Genomic DNA, 16,655 nt, shown 5'->3' on the forward strand with positions numbered 1-16,655 from the left:
TATATACATACAAAACAGCAGAATGAGGTGTGTTTTTTTTATTTTTTAAAAAGTAAACCAAAAAGTGGTTTAAACGTTCCTATTGGGGCACTTACAGGCTATTATAGGCTATTGGGGACCTATGAGTAAGTGCCCCAATAGGCACAAAATGCTTTAGGCCTTCAACTGTATTGTCCTGTCGGGATCTGGTAAAATAGCCATCCTTAATAATATTGGCAGGCAAATCCTCAGTGTTTTAGATGCCTAAATGGGTCCTAATGGAGGACCTGTTTCAGTGTTCTGCCTTAAACTAAGCCCCTGGTTGTTCTCACAGTGTACTGTGCTATACTTTGCTATAGTTTAAAGGAATTGTTCAGTGTAAAAATAAAAACTAGGTAAATAGATAGGCTGTGCAATATAAAAAATGTTTTTAATATAGTTAGTTAGCCAAAAATGTAATGTATAAAGGCTGGAGTGATTTCATGTATAACAAGTCAGTCAGATCACTACTTCCTGCTTTTCAGCTCTCTTGGTTTACACTGACTGGTTGCCCTGGCTACTAGACAGTAACCAATCAGAGACTTAAGGGGGTGCCACATGGGTCATTTCTGTTGCTTTGGAATCTGAGCTGAATGCTGAGGATCAATTACAAACTCACTGAACAGAAATGTACCATGTGGCCCCCCTTCAAGTCGCTGACTAACTCAGAGTTATAGAGCTGAAAAGCAGGAAGTTGGATTCTGGCTGTTTTATTAGACATCTGTTCACTCCAGCCTTTATACATTACATTTTTGCCTAACTAACTATATTAGAAACATTTTTTATTTTGCACAGCTTATCTATTTACCCAGTTTTTATTTTCACACTGAACTATTCCTTTAAATGTGTAAGTAACCATGTGCTCTGGGCCCTTTGCTTTAGCCCTTACCAAGCAGGCAGGAAGGGAATGGGTAGTGGAACCTAGGTACTTTGGGTTTAGTAAAGGATAAGCTATACTCTGTAATAGGTCACTCTAGGAGTGACAAGTTATTTAGTTGAGCAGCTCAAGGCTCCGACGAGAAGAGTCAGAGGGATTAAGATCCTGGGTACTAATTTCCCAGAAGTAGGGACTTAGTGCATAGATTTAGTGATGTAGAGATCACCTTAGGGAAAAGGCTGAAAGCTCTGTGTACCTTCAATTGCTGCTCCACTGCTGCTGTGTATGTTCCCTTGCCTGCAAGTACTAAGCTGATCTTCGGTGCTTGTGAGTATATGCTATCCTCTGTGCTCTGTTTTCTTGATGATTCCTATGTACTCCTATGTGGATTATTCTGTTGAATAAACTCAATTCTCTGGTTAAGCATAAAGAACCACTGGCGCCCAATTATTGTGCATAGCACTTTGTTACAGTTCCACTACACCCTGCCTCCGCACCGTTGTGAGGACTTACACCTGAGAGAGAGGTCTCATCTGGAGCACAAATATATATGAAAGTAAGCTCATAGTAGAGACGGTGCCACTCAAGTTTACTATAGCGCTACAATCCTAATAAATGTATTTGAACTTTTAAACCACTTTTTGGTTTACTTTTTTGAAAAAAAACTCACACCCTTCTGCTGTTTTTTTTAATCTGTGGGTTCTGGCAAATGCCAGAGGGGCTGCTGTAAGATTCCATAGACAGTCACTATTACTGGGATGGTGGGGGGCTGTTTGGGCCCTGTAAGACCTGGTTCTGGGGCCCTAGCATTTGTGTGCAGCTGAAAGTGTTGCACTAGTGTTTGTGTGTGTTACTGCCTGTTGGGTGTAACACTGGCAGGAGTGTTGCTGCCACTTACTGGTTGTGTGTATGTAGCAGGGGAGCGACAGCAATGGGCAGCAGGGGGGTGCTTGGTTTGGGAAGGAGGGTTACTGAGCAGCAGTTTGGATAATTCATTTGCCAATGTTCCCCCGAGAGGCTCTATATTGTTTTGTCTGCTCTGGCATCACGTTGTACCAGTGAGGGGACCTGGGAGAGGTGTGGGCAGCCAGGCGTTTTCGTGCTTTTCACTAATTACCCCCCTCCTGCTCTCATTTCTTCTGCAAGAGGCAATCAGGAGACTAGAAAACATTAACCCTTCATGGAAGCAAGGCGTGCTGGGTGCAGAGGCATATCTACCTCCATGCCCAAACACTAAGGGGTTTATTTATTAAACGCCTGAAAATTTTCTATTTTTTTTAGTATAAAATCTGAATTTTTAGTGGAAAAAAAATCCCCACAAATTTTTTGGGATTTATTATACCCCGAGGATGGAAAAAGTCAGAAACCGAAAATCCGGCATCTCAGACCTGCTGAGGTTGCATATAAGTCAAAGAGAGACATCGCAAATATATCCTGATCTGCACTGGGTTTCGCACAATAATCCAAAAATGTTGTGGTTTTCTGGCAAAAATCAGAAAAAATTTTCAGGTGGAAAATCAGAAAAAATTGTACAAATTGTTTTTTTTTAAAGATTTTTCGTTTTTTTCCCCGTACAAAAATCTTTCTAACTTTCAGCTCTGCTAAAATTCTTACAAAGACCTTATGAGGCATTTATATTTGATATGAAGCCAATAATCTGTTAATTTGATGACTCCTGGGGGGGTCGTTCCTGCTGTAAAGTTCCGAGGTATTGGGATGATTCCATGACCAATGGGTGGTCTCTTAATGTTTCGAGATCCTACCATGTTGTATATCTGAATGTGTGGACCGTAAGATGTCTGATTTGCTGTGGGAGAGATTTTTACTGTATGTATGGTGTCCACCTGTTAAAGAATTTTTCGATGGAGTAAATAGACTGGCAGTTCTAAAGCACAGGAGGTACTAGAGCCCTAATGCCCAGCATAGAAGGTACATAGACTGGCACATCTATTTAGTATTGATGGAGTAAATAGACTGGCAGTTCTAAAGCACAGAAGGTACTAGAGCCCTAATGCCGGGCATAGAAGGTACATAGACTGGCACATCTATTTAGTATCGACGGAGTAAATAGATTGGCAGTTCTAAAGCACATGATGTACTAGAGCCCTAATGCCCAGCATAGAAGGTACATAGACTGGCACTTCTATTTAGTATCGATGGAGTAAATAGACTGGTAGTTCTAAAGCACAGGAGGTACTAGAGCCCTAATGCCCGGCATAGAGGGTACATAGACTGGCACATCTATTTAGTATCGATGGAGTAAATAGACTGGCAGTTCTAAAGCACAGGAGGTACTAGAGCCCTAATGCCCGGCATAGAAGGTACATAGACTGGCACATCTATTTAGTATCGATGGAGTAAATAGACTGGCAGTTCTAAAGCACAGGAGGTACTAGAGCCCTAATGCCCGGCATAGAAGGTATTAAGACTGGCACATCTATTTAGTATCAATGGAGTAAATAGATTGGCAGTTCTAAAGCACAGGAGCCCTAATGCCCGGCAAAGAGGGTACATATACTGGTGCTTCTGTCTCACAGCATAGGCACTACGTACACTGGCCTGACTGACACATTTAAGTACAATTACCACCTCATCCCTTCAATGGCAGCTGCAGACTGCACAGCTTTCTAAGATGGTATGTAGTGGAATTTGACCTGCTCTTCTGTTAGTCACTACTGTAAATACATTATAGTACAATACATTGTGGAGTGTGGTAAGACGTAACTGTAATCTATATACCAAATATATATATATATATATATATATATATATATATATATATATATATATATATATATATATATATATATATATATATATATATATAAATAAATATGTGTATATTTTTTATACATGTATTCCCAGTTCCCCTGGGTTTGGATGCCATAGGGAAAAGCAATGAAGGGAGGTATTTTTCTTATCAGTCTGGACAGACCGGACCCCTGTCCCTTATCTACAGCCTCACACTTCCTCTGACTAAGGAGAGAAGGAAACCCCCCCCCCCCAATACACACACTCTGTGCCTAACTCCACCTTCCCTTTCTAAGTCAATTCTAGATTCATCTAGCCTATGAATGTGTGTGTGTCCCTCCAGAGCCCCCCAAAACCAGGAATCAAAGGAAAGGTAGCAGCCACACACCCCACACCCCCATACTGCTGTGCCTCCCACTGCCCCATAGAGGCAACATGTGTCTCCTGCCTCCCTGCTGTGCTGTGTAACATCGGTAAGTGTGCGATACATCTGTCAGACACATCTTTGTCTATCTAACTAATCTAATCTATCATCTCTATATCTATCTATTATCTATCTATCTATCTATCTATCTATCTATCTATCGTGTCTATATCTATCTATCTGTCGTCTCTATATCTATCTATTATCTATCGTCTCTATATCTATCGTCTCTATATCTATCTATTATCTATCATCTATCTATATAATCTCTGATTTCTTTTATCTATATCCTCATGTTTAAATGTATGGAATATAAGTATTTACAAATATTTATTTGTGTGCATATATATATATATATATATTTTGTTGAAAATACCTGCACTCCAATTTGAAGTCAATCAAAATACTTTTATTGTGTACATAAATCCAACGTTTCGCCCCACATTACGGCGTTTTTCAAGGCTATATATACACATATATGTACTCTCTGCCTCTATTTTTCATCTACATAAATACCCATATGCTTTCCCCCCTGGGCATTTATTTATAATTTATCTAGTTATCAAATATGTCTATATACATATATTTTAATATACCTGGATTTATATATCCTCTATATATCTGTCTGCCATTTGTAATTTGTCTTTTTCTTATTTGTTTGTATCATCAGCCTATTCTCTTGTCTGTTATTTGCCCATGTCAACAATCAGTCTGATATCTATTATCTTATTGCTTGTTTGTATTATTCATCTATTCTATAATCAATTATCTATCATCTATCTAAATCTCTCTCTCTCTCTCTCTCTCTCTCTCTCTCTCTCTCTCTCTCTCTCTCTCGATATAAAGATAGATATAGATATAGATATAGATATAGATATATATATATATATATATATATATATATATATATATATATATATATATTGTTGAGATAAATGTTTATATAGAATTTTGCGTAATAACATGTAGTGGCATATAATTAATATATAAATCATCTCTATACAGATGCATATGGGTACACACAGCATAAAGTTTTCAGGAGATCAATATTAATTAATTTATAGAGAGAGAGAGACATATAATGAACGGGGTAAATCTAATCTCTGTTTTGCACTGTCTCAATCTATTTCACTGTGTTTGCAAAAATCCCCAAACGTGCCACATCCACCCACGATATTTATTAATAAAGAGTTAATGTAACAAACCATTACGGCTTTAATTAAGGAAGTAGGGAAGACACAATTGATCTCTGTACATGGGGAAAAATCCATGCAAGGCTGGAGCCGTGTGTTTATAAACTACAGGGCCTTTTCTTATGATCCATTTCATATTGTTATAATAATGTTTTATATAGATATGTACATATATACAGTGGTGTAACTAGATATTACTGGGCCCCACAGCAAATTATTTTCCAGGCCCCCAAAATGTCTAGAGGTTGACCTGTTTTACCAATATTTATTGACATTGTATATGAATTAGGGCCTCATGGGGCCCCTATACCTCCTGGTCCCCCCTGCAGCCGCAGGGTCTGCTTCCTCTATAGTTACACCCTGTATACATGTATACATTACTGCCCCTATCTGTGTAGATACAGACGTTAATTGGGGAAATTATAAAAAAAATACCTGCCACCCGCCTTATTTCCCCTGTACTTTGTTGCTGCTGGCCATTGTATCCAGGCGGGGGATTTTCCTTGATTCACTGATCCAAATGATCTGGGAGGGGATCGGGGGGTTATAGTGAATCATTTTGCCCCATTAGATAGTGAACAAGTTTTATTGCAAATAAATTCTTTTGTATGAAAGTGGTCAGCACGTGGGTTATACTAAGGGATACTGTCCATACATATGTTTGGCTATTTTTCTATTGTTTCAGCTCCTCTTCACTTCCTTTCAGTCAACCAACAGAAATTGCATTTATTATGATAGATAATCCTCAAACCTCACAGGACTATCTGTTGACTGGCCAACCAAATCTGCCCATGTATGCCCAGTTATACCTATGGAGATATGCATTACGTGCATTATATGTCTTAAGTAATTCAGCTGTATCTTTGTTATCATTTCATTGTTTTTGTTTTCATTTACACTGATCCAGGAATCTCAAAAATTATTATTATTTATAATATTCCAACACAATCTGCAGCACTGTACAATAGGTAGGTGTATAGATTGAACATAGAGATTACAAACAACTAGGGATGCACCGAATCCACTATTTTGTGGATTCAGCCGAATCCCCAAATCCTTCGTGAAAGATTCGGCCGAATACCGGACCGAATCCTAATTGGCATATGCAATTAGGAGTGGAAAGGGAGAAAACATGTTTTACTTCCTTGTTTTGTGACAAAAAGTCACTAGATTTCCCTCCCAGCCCCAAATTTGGATATGCAAATTTGGATTCAGAAGGCCAGAGGGATTCAGCCAAATCCGAAAAAGGACAAATCCTGGCTGAATCCTGAACCTAATCCTGGATTCGGTGCATCCCTACAAATGATAAGAGGTAAAGATGGCCCTGCTTCAGACATAAAATCCTTAAAAATCCCAAAATTACCTTGCAAAATAGGTGGGTATTTCCTTAAATTGACTCAGTGCAGATATGGAATCTGTTTAGTTGGATTTACTGGATGAGGGGTCTCTCTGTAATTTGGATCACCATACTTTTGAAATGGATCTTGAAAAAGGTCCCAGAGAGGACCGAAACGTTGGAGATGAATTTGTGAATAAAGCACATTGATTTATTTCACCAAAATGAAAGAGTGTGGGTCCATTTACTGAAAAAAAAATAAAATATATATATATATAATATTTATATACTATATATAAATGAGTTTTGCAAAGGACCAGCACACTGTTTTCTCAAATATCCAAAGTGTTTTTATTTTTCACATCACAATGCCTCCAACGTTTCGGCCCGCCATGGGGCCTTTATCAAGGATAAAAAGTAAAAAAGTAATCATTGATAAAGGCCCCAAGGCGGGCCTTTTTTGTATTTGTCTATATATATATATATATATATATATATATATATATATATATATATATATATATATATATATATATTAGGGATGCACCAAATTTGGTCCAGGATTGAATGTAAAAGTCAAGTTTGTCAATGGGTCATATCTGTCACCCAGGCAGTTAAAAACCTCCCGAAGTCACGGTGGGACATTGATACAGTATCTCTGTATCTAAAAACGTGTTTGATTCCAGTGCATAGTGTTCCAGTGTTGAAAATAATGAAGTGCATCACCCACCTTAGTGCTGTTCTTAGTGGACTACAGGAACCAGTGCAGTTCCCCAAAACAACCAATATTTGCTTTAATTTTTCTGATTCCTTGTAATTTATCAACATTCAGTGGTGTCATTTATATACAGCATTCCTGTGGAGCCCTGACCCAGTAAGGAACCATATTCTACCCACCCCATAAAATGTACCTGCCAGCACCCATGCTGCTTGCACTCATGTCACCCAGCAAGTTAGTGTGGAGGGTCCAAGTCACCTTACGTCATTATGTGAGACCTTAGAGTCACCTTAGACCAGTGGAAACTATGTTTGTAAATGAGCCCTTCCCTGTAAACTCAAGTACGACTGCAGGGGCCGAGATGTAGTTGGTATCAGCAGGCCTAGGATAGCCCCAAATGATTATTCTACAAAGAATACCCAGTTCCCGGACGTAAGGGACATTTGGAGAGGTATATATTGTTGTAACTTAAAGGGGTGGTTCACCTTTAAGTTAACTTTTACTATATAATAGAACTTTTTAATTGGCCTATTTTTTTCTTTAAATTCTCTAAGGCTACGCTTTTATTGTTATTGCTCAAATTCCTATATAGGCCCTCTCCTATTCATATTCCAGTGCCTGGTTTCTGGGGTAATTTGTACACTAGTAACCAGATTGCTGAAATTGCAAACTGGCGAGCAGCTGAATAAAAAGCGAAATAACTTAAAACCCACAAATAATAAAAAATGACAACCGATTGCAAATTCTCTCAGAATATAACTCTCTGCATCATACTAAAAATTAACAGAAAGGTGAACAATGCCTTTAAGGTGTCATTAAAGGAGAACTAAAATTCTAGTTCTAGCTAGAATTGTTGTACATTGTTGTTTTGTACTTCTGTACCAGCCCAAGGCAACCACAGTCATTTAGCAGTAAAGATCTGTGTCTCCAAAGATGCCCCAGTAGCTCCCCATCTTCTTTTCTGTTGATTCACTGCACATGCTCTGTGCTGCTGTCACTTACTGAGCTTAGGGACCTACTCACAATTTACAGTACACATAGAATAGAAATGTCACAATATAAGACTGATTAGTAATTAATACAGATAATTACTACATGGCAGCATGGAAACCAGTGCAATTAGCATCAGAATTTAATCATCAGCATCAGCTTATATTACAGCCAGGGAAGCTCATTTTCTGCTGGATAATTAGTGACGAGCCCTAAGCTTAGCTTCTCAACAGCCAATCAGAGCCCACTGAGCATGTGAGTGTCACAGACACTTTCCAAGATGGTGACCCCCTGTGACAAGTTTGAAGTCCTGGATCATTGCTGCTATTGACAACCTCAAACTTTAGCCTCGTGCAATAAGTTCACTATATAAAATATGCCATTTTTAGCCATATTCATTTTTTTCGGGTTTACTTCTCCTTTAAGGTTACATTTTATACAGTAAAAGTCAAGGGTCTATTGGTCACAGCACACTCCATAGGTCCTATGTTTATGTTGCATAAAAACAGCTTTCTGGTAGTTAAGGAAATTGAGGAGAGGAAGAGAGAGAGGGGGGATAGTGAGGTACATAGATGAATTATCCACCAAAAAATCGAATTACAAGACAATTGCATTTACTTGCTAATGAGCCCTTTTTCTATCAATGAATGTCTAATTCAATCCCCACCTTTGCCCATTTTATGAATATTTTATGTGTGCAATCGTATGTTTTGGGTCTGTGTTGTGCAACCGTGCATCTTTGTGCATTCCCACTGCTCCTACTTAAAACTTCCTGCCCATTCAGTCACTTCCTCATTTATCTTGATGTTGATGCAACATTCTGAGTGTGTACTGAAACACTGCTACACAAACATACACCAGACTGCCACACGCAGCTCCATTGCTACATCATGTCTCCTACTGGGGTTACATTATTAAGCCATATAGGCTGATTAATAATTTAGTGTTTGTCTGGATTATATGACGGTCCTGGCATGCGTCCAATCTACTGGTCACTGAGTAACTAATTTCTGTCTCAGGCAATAGATGGTTAATGTACAGGCTCAGGACAATAATAACACAATTGTGTCTTGCACCACTTGGGACAGTTTGTTACACTTTGGAGAATGCTGTGAGATTTTTATAGCTATCAGAATATTATGAAAATCCATCCGTTGCTCTCTCCCCAGTAGCGTTCCCGGAGGGGGACGGGCCCTGGTGCGTGACGCGCAGGCGGGCTCCGCCCCCTCCGTATGGCCGAATTTTAGTGGCACGCTGCCAGGGGGATTTCAGTGGTGTGCAGCGCTGCCGGGGGGCCCTGAGGGGGTGCGAGCCCTGGCCCGCTCGCTCCCCCGGTAGTTCCGCCACTGTCTCTCCCCTTAACTGTTGATTTAACTTTCAATAAAAGGGAGACTGTAAGCCTCAATGTGCAGTGGTCAAAGTGCAATTTTCAGGCGCAAATTGACCAGACCTTGGCATTATAGCCAAGCATCAAGTGGTGCCTACTGCAATTGTGCCTAGTGTGTCAATGTTGCAATGGGATTGTAGGGACTGTTTAAGCCTCTGTGTGTTTGACTTGCCAGGACTTATTCTGAATTTCTGTGCAGACCTGGAATTAGAAATGAAGGCAACTGTGATGTAAGGAAGAGCACCATTGCATTTAATAGACAATGATGGGTGACAGTGAATGTGAGAACACCGAAAAAGTTCCTTTAGGGTCAGGGCACACGCTCAGATTTGGGGAGATTAGTCGCCCGACGACAAATCTTCTCTTCTTCGGGGCGACTAATCTCCCAGAACTGCCTCCCGCCGGCTAGAATGTAAATAGGATGGCACTCGGAGCACTTCGTTTTCTGAAGTCGCTCAAAGTTTCCTTGTGAGGCAACTTCGGGCGTCTTCGGAAAACAAAGTGCCATCCCGCCAGCAAATTACATTCTAGCCAGCGGGAGGCAGTTCGGGGAGATTTGTCGCCAGGCGACTAATCTCCCCAATTCTGAGCGTGTGCCCTGACCCTTACAGAAGGAGCATTTTGAGTAAGTGCTGAAACTGGGAACCATATCTGCTTCCTCTGCAGGTATTTGCTGCGCCCATGTGTCCCTCCGATGACAAAGTCAATGACCGCACTAATGCCAGGATGGAAGGAGAGGGAAGCCCTGTGGAAATCCAAGCAGCACCAATTGGTACCACAGCTGTTCCTGTGTCACCGATTTCTCCAGTCTCACCCACTGAAGAAAAGCGGACACCCGTGGATAGAGATGGTCTTCCTGTCAATGTGCCCGTCATAAGCCTTGGCCACAGCAAGATGGCATTGCGTCCAGAGCTCACTACCTTGCGCCCTGTACCATCTCTGATGTTGTCTTTGCCTGGCATACGAACTCCTTTGTTCACTCCACAGTACCACCCTCATCCTTATATGACCAGGTAAAGCTGGGGTATCTAGTCTTGGCACCAGCATTAAACCTGGACCTTCTGTTCTACATATTGGTGGGACTACTGTGAGTAATTCTCTCTGCTTTGTTCCACAGCCCGTATCTACGTGCCTCTAGCCTTTTCCCCATCTTCTCTGGACGCTTCAAGAGAAGGAGTCATCCTGACATCCCAGAAGTGCCATTCTTAGGTAGGATAACTGTGTCCATATCTGGGCATCTCTGTATCTGTGTTGTTTGACTCAATTAATATAATTAATATTAATTTGCTACAGTAAATCCTTCTCCTCATCGATCTGAACTGTAATGTCTGGATTCTGCTGCGTTACATATCACTATTGGGTCAAAACGGTTTGCAGGAGAAGTAAAGTATAAATTCCTAACTGCGCTATCAGTCGACCAAAATAACCCCCCATACCGAGGTTGGCGGCAGAGTCGGATTAACTCGGCGGGACACCAGGAAAAAACCCGGTGGGCGACGTTCCTTTATGGACCCCTGCCGGGCCAGACCCCCTCTCCCGATCTCCTGGCCCTAAAAAAAAAAAACAATTTGCAGTGCCGCATGCATGCGGCTCCTTATGCGCATGACGCGGCTCCTCTTACGCATGCACTTAGATGCATCACTTAGATGCATTTGGCTGGATTTCTATCCAGTTTTCTCAATGTTGTAAACTGGACAGAAAATTTTAATGTCCAGTTCAAAACCACACTGGTGGCAACCCTTATAATTAGAGGTATGGGATCTATTATACAGAAATCATTTATCCAGAAAGCTCTGAAATACAGCAATGCTAATTTAGAAAAACAATCTCTTATTGATTTGCTTTTTTTTTTTTTTGTTTCTTTAATAAGAAATGAACCTCACTTGATAATTCCTTTATTGGCCAGATTATTGTTCGGTTTTCACAAGGCTAAAAACCGAACAGAAACTCGAAACTCGAACAGGCCTTAGAAAAACCGAACAGGTGGCAACCCTAGGCTGGTGCACGAAGCTTAGTATATAAAATATGGCATTTATAGCCATATTCATTTTAAGGGTTTACTTCTCCTTTAATTCCTGCCTACTATTGGACATGCACCTTTTGCACTTCCACTTAGTTATTCTGGCTCTTCTGCTGTGATTTGTACACAAGGTCTAATCCATAAGGGGGTGTTAAATGTTACCTGACGACTTACCGAATACCCCAGGTCAGTGCTCCTGTTAGCAGAGAACTGCACTGGCCCAGTTGCTTGCGAGCGAGCGATCCTCTTCCTCCCATCTTCTTTCTTCCAAATCCAGTGGACATGGACACATGGACAGTAGAATGAAAAAAAATATTTATTTATTAAACTCCAGCTTTTTGCTACCACATGCATGCATACTCTGGGCTGCTGTCCCCCCTCTGCTGCTGCTGGACTCCCCACGGCGTGCCCCGCGTATGCACATGTGTGTAAGCACGCAAGCGCACTGTGTTGAGTCAGTCGTTGCAGGAAAAGGAAGCTCGGGATACGGATCCAGGGTTGGACTAGCCTGGCGGGACACTGGGAAAACACCGGGTGGGCCCCGACCCTGTGCACACCTGCATTTGCTTTGACACATTGGGGCTCATTTATCAACACTGGGCAAATTTGCCCATGGGCAGTTACCTATAGCAACCAATCAGTGATTAGCTTTTTGAAGCCAGCTGCAAGTAGAACAATGAATGCAGCAATTTGATTGGTTGCCATGGGTTACTGCCCATGTGCAAATTTACCCAGTGTTGATAAATGACCCCCATTGGGTGTAATTAGAGCAGACACATCTGCTTATGCTGGAATTATAGAAAAAAAAATGCTGCATGACTTTTTATAAGGACGAAAGTATTTAAGACCAGCAAGTACTGTATAAAACAAGTGACCTATCAAAGAATCTTATCAAATTGCCATATTCATATCAGTAATGATTGCGCTTTGACATTGTTTGCCTTGAGCGACCATTTTGTGCTGTTTTTTGTGTCACTCACTGATCACCTGACATTTAGGTTCTGACTGAAACTGGAAGAAGTGAGGAATTGATGGAGCTCTGTCCATTCATTGGCTGATGTGACCCAGCATGTATGTGTAGGGGCCACTACGGGTTAATGTGCCCTGCAGCTTTAAGGCCCCCACCTTTTTCTTCGAGTGATCTGCCAGGAGAGGTGTGACAGCTTCCTGCTACACTGCACTATAGTGAGTGTAAGGAGTGGCCTCTTCCTCTTTCGCCTCTGGATGCTGATCCAGCTGGATGTGCTCAGAGGGACTGAGTACAGAAGGCCCAGAAGAAGTCATGTGTCCAAGTCGGGGACCAGGTAACCCTGTGAATGAGGAATAGATATACTAGGGCAGACTTGTCATAGTCTCTATAGGAGAGAAAGGCAGAGAGGTTAGAGAAAGAGCAGTTCTGAGCTCCAACATAGGAGTGATAGATTGGAGGTATCTCTCCCAGGCCATATTGCCTGTAGTATAGGGATCCCAGCGGAGAGGGAATCGGGAGAGAGTGATTGCCCTGAGGTTGATCCAGAGACACTACTGGAATATGTCTCAGAGATGAAGTGAGAGACCTGCCAAGTCTGTCCCCAGGGAGTGTCAGCCTGTGTCTGCTCTAGATGAGCTGCCTGCAGATCTGTGTGACCTCTCTATATGCTGTTGCCTCAACTCCTGCGTGAGTACAAACCTAATGTCACTTGCCTCGTGCATCGTTCAATAAACCTTGTTCCTGTTTTATTAAGAACCTCCTGGCGCCCAAGTCTTTTGTTATCGCACAGTAGCCTGTGGGAGTTGTAGTCACACTACGCCACACCTTTAATCTTCCATATAGCGAAGGCCCTAGCCTGAAGTGTTAGTCACGTGTAACCCATGCTCTAGTGCACTAGCTGGTGAATTAACCCCGTATGGCCCAAATAGGTGTTTCATATGCGTGTCCTCGGTTTGTGTGTGAGCACAATGCCTCATATAAGCCAGAGGGCTGACAAAACTATTTTAAACTAAGGCTGTGGTATATGTTTTTATAGAGACCTGCGCTGTTCACTATAACTTTATCTCATAACATTTCTATCAGACACATACAAAGAGAATGGAAGATGGGACATTAAGTTCCAGGAGGGATTGGTGAGGTGGGGCATTGGCCTTATCAGTGCCATTCTGCTCATTTACATTGGTGGCATAAAACTATAGATATGGGAATCTGATGGATAATGGAAGCACAACTTTTTTATTTATTTACTTTTACTAAGAAACTAGAGATATTTGGATGTAGGGATGCACTGAATCCACTATTTGGGATTCGACCGAATCCTTCACGAAAAATGCATCCGAATACCAAACTGAATCCGAATGCATATGCAAATTAGGGATGGGAAGGGAAAAAGTGTGAAAAACATTTTTTTACTTCCTTGTTTTGTGACAAAGAGTGACGTGATTTCCCTTCCCACCCCTAATTTACATATGGAAATTAGGACTTGGCTTCGGTTCTGCCAGGCACCCGATTTGGCTGAATCCTGCTGAAAAAGCCCGAATTCTGGCTGAAAAAGTGACTTTTCGCTAGCGTTGCCACCCGCAGGGACATTGACAATTTACTAACAGGTGCAGGCGCCAATTCGTTAACGAAACAGACAGTCGCGAGTGGTCATTCGCACTCTATCGCCAGGCAACTTTTCGAAATTCACTAAAATGCAGATTTTACTGAACGTTACCTCTTATGCCAGTGTTAACTTCACCACCTCAGACCAGGAGAAGTGCTATAAAGCAGCAAGATCTTCCTCAATCTTCTGTCACTTACATCAAGTCCTGTGAGCCGAAAATGCATCAACGTTCAAAAAACACTGGCGACTTTTCCTTTTTTCAGCGTGATTGCCTGTAAGTCCTGACAAACTTTTTTTTTTAGGGAACCGTTTTTCTCCAGACATTTTATTACACATGGAACATTCATTTTACAGTGGGCTCATGTGTAGGGAATTATATAAACTCTCTTGTCTTTATTAAGGTTCCCCGGACATGTGTAATATAAAGTGGATAATGTACCCCCTACTGTAATTTATAAAGATATTATAAGTCACAAGGCCGAAGGCCAAGTGCTTATATACAGGTCACATAACTCCGAGGTGACTTCTGATATCTTTATAAATTTCTAGTAGGGGGTACATTATAATCTACATTTTGTGGAGGGGTCGGCATTGAAATTTTGGTTGTCGGTGTCAAATTTGGGCACGCCGGCGTCAAATTCCGACGCGCGGCATCACATTCGGCAGCCTGGGGGCCCTTGTTATAAACGGCGCGTTCTGACGTCAGAACGTGCTGTTTATAAGGATATAATACACAAAAGCCATGAATATCTTGTAAATGATATCCTTATAAATGGTGAGTTCTGATGTCATCAGTTATAAATGGTCACATGACTCACTGAAACTTGTGTATTATAATAAATAAAGTACCCCCAGTTGCAAAATATGAGGATATTAGAAGTTACCTCGGAGTTTCATGACCTGTATAAAAACACTCTGCCTTCAGCCTCGTACTTTTATATGGTCATGAAACTCCTCGGTAACTTATAATATCCTTATATTTTACAAGAGGGGGTACTTTATTCACTATATAATTTACAGTCAGGTCCCATAGGGAAATGACCTGACTGTAGATCATAAACTGGTAACTTAAACCATTTCCAGCAACATTTATAATAAAGACGTCCATACAACTTTAAATTACCCACCCTATGCAAATTGACCTGAGCGCAAGATCACTAGTGAATTTTCGCTAGGCAGAAATGAACGCTAGCGCATCTTCGCTTTGAAATGCTCGCACTGCCGAAGTAACGCTAGCGAAAAGTCACCAGCGTTCGGCGCCCAGGACGAAACTCTGCATATTACTGAATTGGTGTAGTCTGAGCACTTTTGCGCCTGGCGAAGTGTTGCCATGGGTGCGAAACGGACGCTGACGAAAATTTGTAGGTTAATGAATCTGCCCCTATGTGTTTACCCCAAAGCACATGAATAGCTTCTATTTTAAGACACCTGTCATAGTATTATGTTTATACACAGGGTCAGACTGGACATTATTGGCCCACCGGGTTACAAACCATGTGCAAATGGCGGAGCGCAGCACGCATGTACCTTATGCTGGCACGTAAGTAAAATAAAGCTAAATCTTTTCTGGGGGCCCAGCAGATTGGCCCACCGGGTTTTTTCCCAGTGTCCCGCCAGTCCAGTCCGACCCTGCCTATACAAGTGTAAGAGTGCAGCACCAGCCAGTAACACTAGTAGCTGGACAACTCTTTATTTACAAACCATCCATTTGGGCCAATTTCTTCTGCTACTGATATTGAAGTTCAGCTGTATGTACTTTATCCTTTCCCCCAGCCTCAGAGCAACAGCACCAGCAGTAGGTGGGTGGGGCCTAGACGTACAAAGAACCAGACATGGTTCTGGATATAATATTTTAGGAACAATATAATGTCCTAGAAGATTAGTGAGTAGGGGGCCAGGCTTTGTTTTATGATAGCGTAGGTGAACCATGCATCCTGGTCTGCAGTTCTAGGAAGAACCTAAAAATGTAATTGCTGAGCAGACAACTTGTTTTTATAATGGGTAACAACCAATATTCTTAGTATTAATATCAGAGATGCTTCAACTTCTGGCTGTTCAGCTGTTGTTGAACCAGGAATGTTATGAATTGTCATAGACCTGCTCTTGCTTCTGGGCCTGCAGAGTCTGCCCGGACCCAGAAATGTCATTTTAAATCTCAATCCTGTAGAATTCAGCCAATGATTGTTGGGCATTGCTGGGAGTTGAACTGGAGGATGCCAGGTTGGACATCCTAGATTTACATTTCTTTTCAGGTTTGGGCCCAAACGTTCTTTAACTGAGCAAATGCCCATTTTTTTAAACTTCTACATTGTTGAAAATTGGCCCTTCTTTTGGGTGGGCTCTAAAGGAATCTTGTCCTGGGAAC

At 41.4% G+C, this 16,655-nt stretch overlaps 1 protein-coding gene across 1 annotated transcript in view; it reads left to right on the forward strand.

Moving 5' to 3' along the window:
- Positions 1 to 4,026: 4,026 nt before the first annotated feature.
- The window catches only part of LOC108705239, a 28,899-nt gene continuing 16,270 nt past the window's right edge, over positions 4,027 to 16,655 (forward strand). Inside the window, exons 1-3 of the mRNA XM_041587259.1 lie at positions 4,027 to 4,119; positions 10,361 to 10,707; positions 10,812 to 10,903. Of these exons, the coding sequence (XP_041443193.1) occupies positions 10,376 to 10,707; positions 10,812 to 10,903 (424 nt within the window). The 5' untranslated portion in view covers positions 4,027 to 4,119; positions 10,361 to 10,375. The remainder of the gene's footprint in view (positions 4,120 to 10,360; positions 10,708 to 10,811; positions 10,904 to 16,655) is intronic.

Source organism: Xenopus laevis, chromosome 3L (genome assembly GCF_017654675.1).
Source record: "Xenopus laevis strain J_2021 chromosome 3L, Xenopus_laevis_v10.1, whole genome shotgun sequence".
In the NCBI taxonomy this organism is placed as follows: domain Eukaryota; kingdom Metazoa; phylum Chordata; class Amphibia; order Anura; family Pipidae; genus Xenopus; species Xenopus laevis.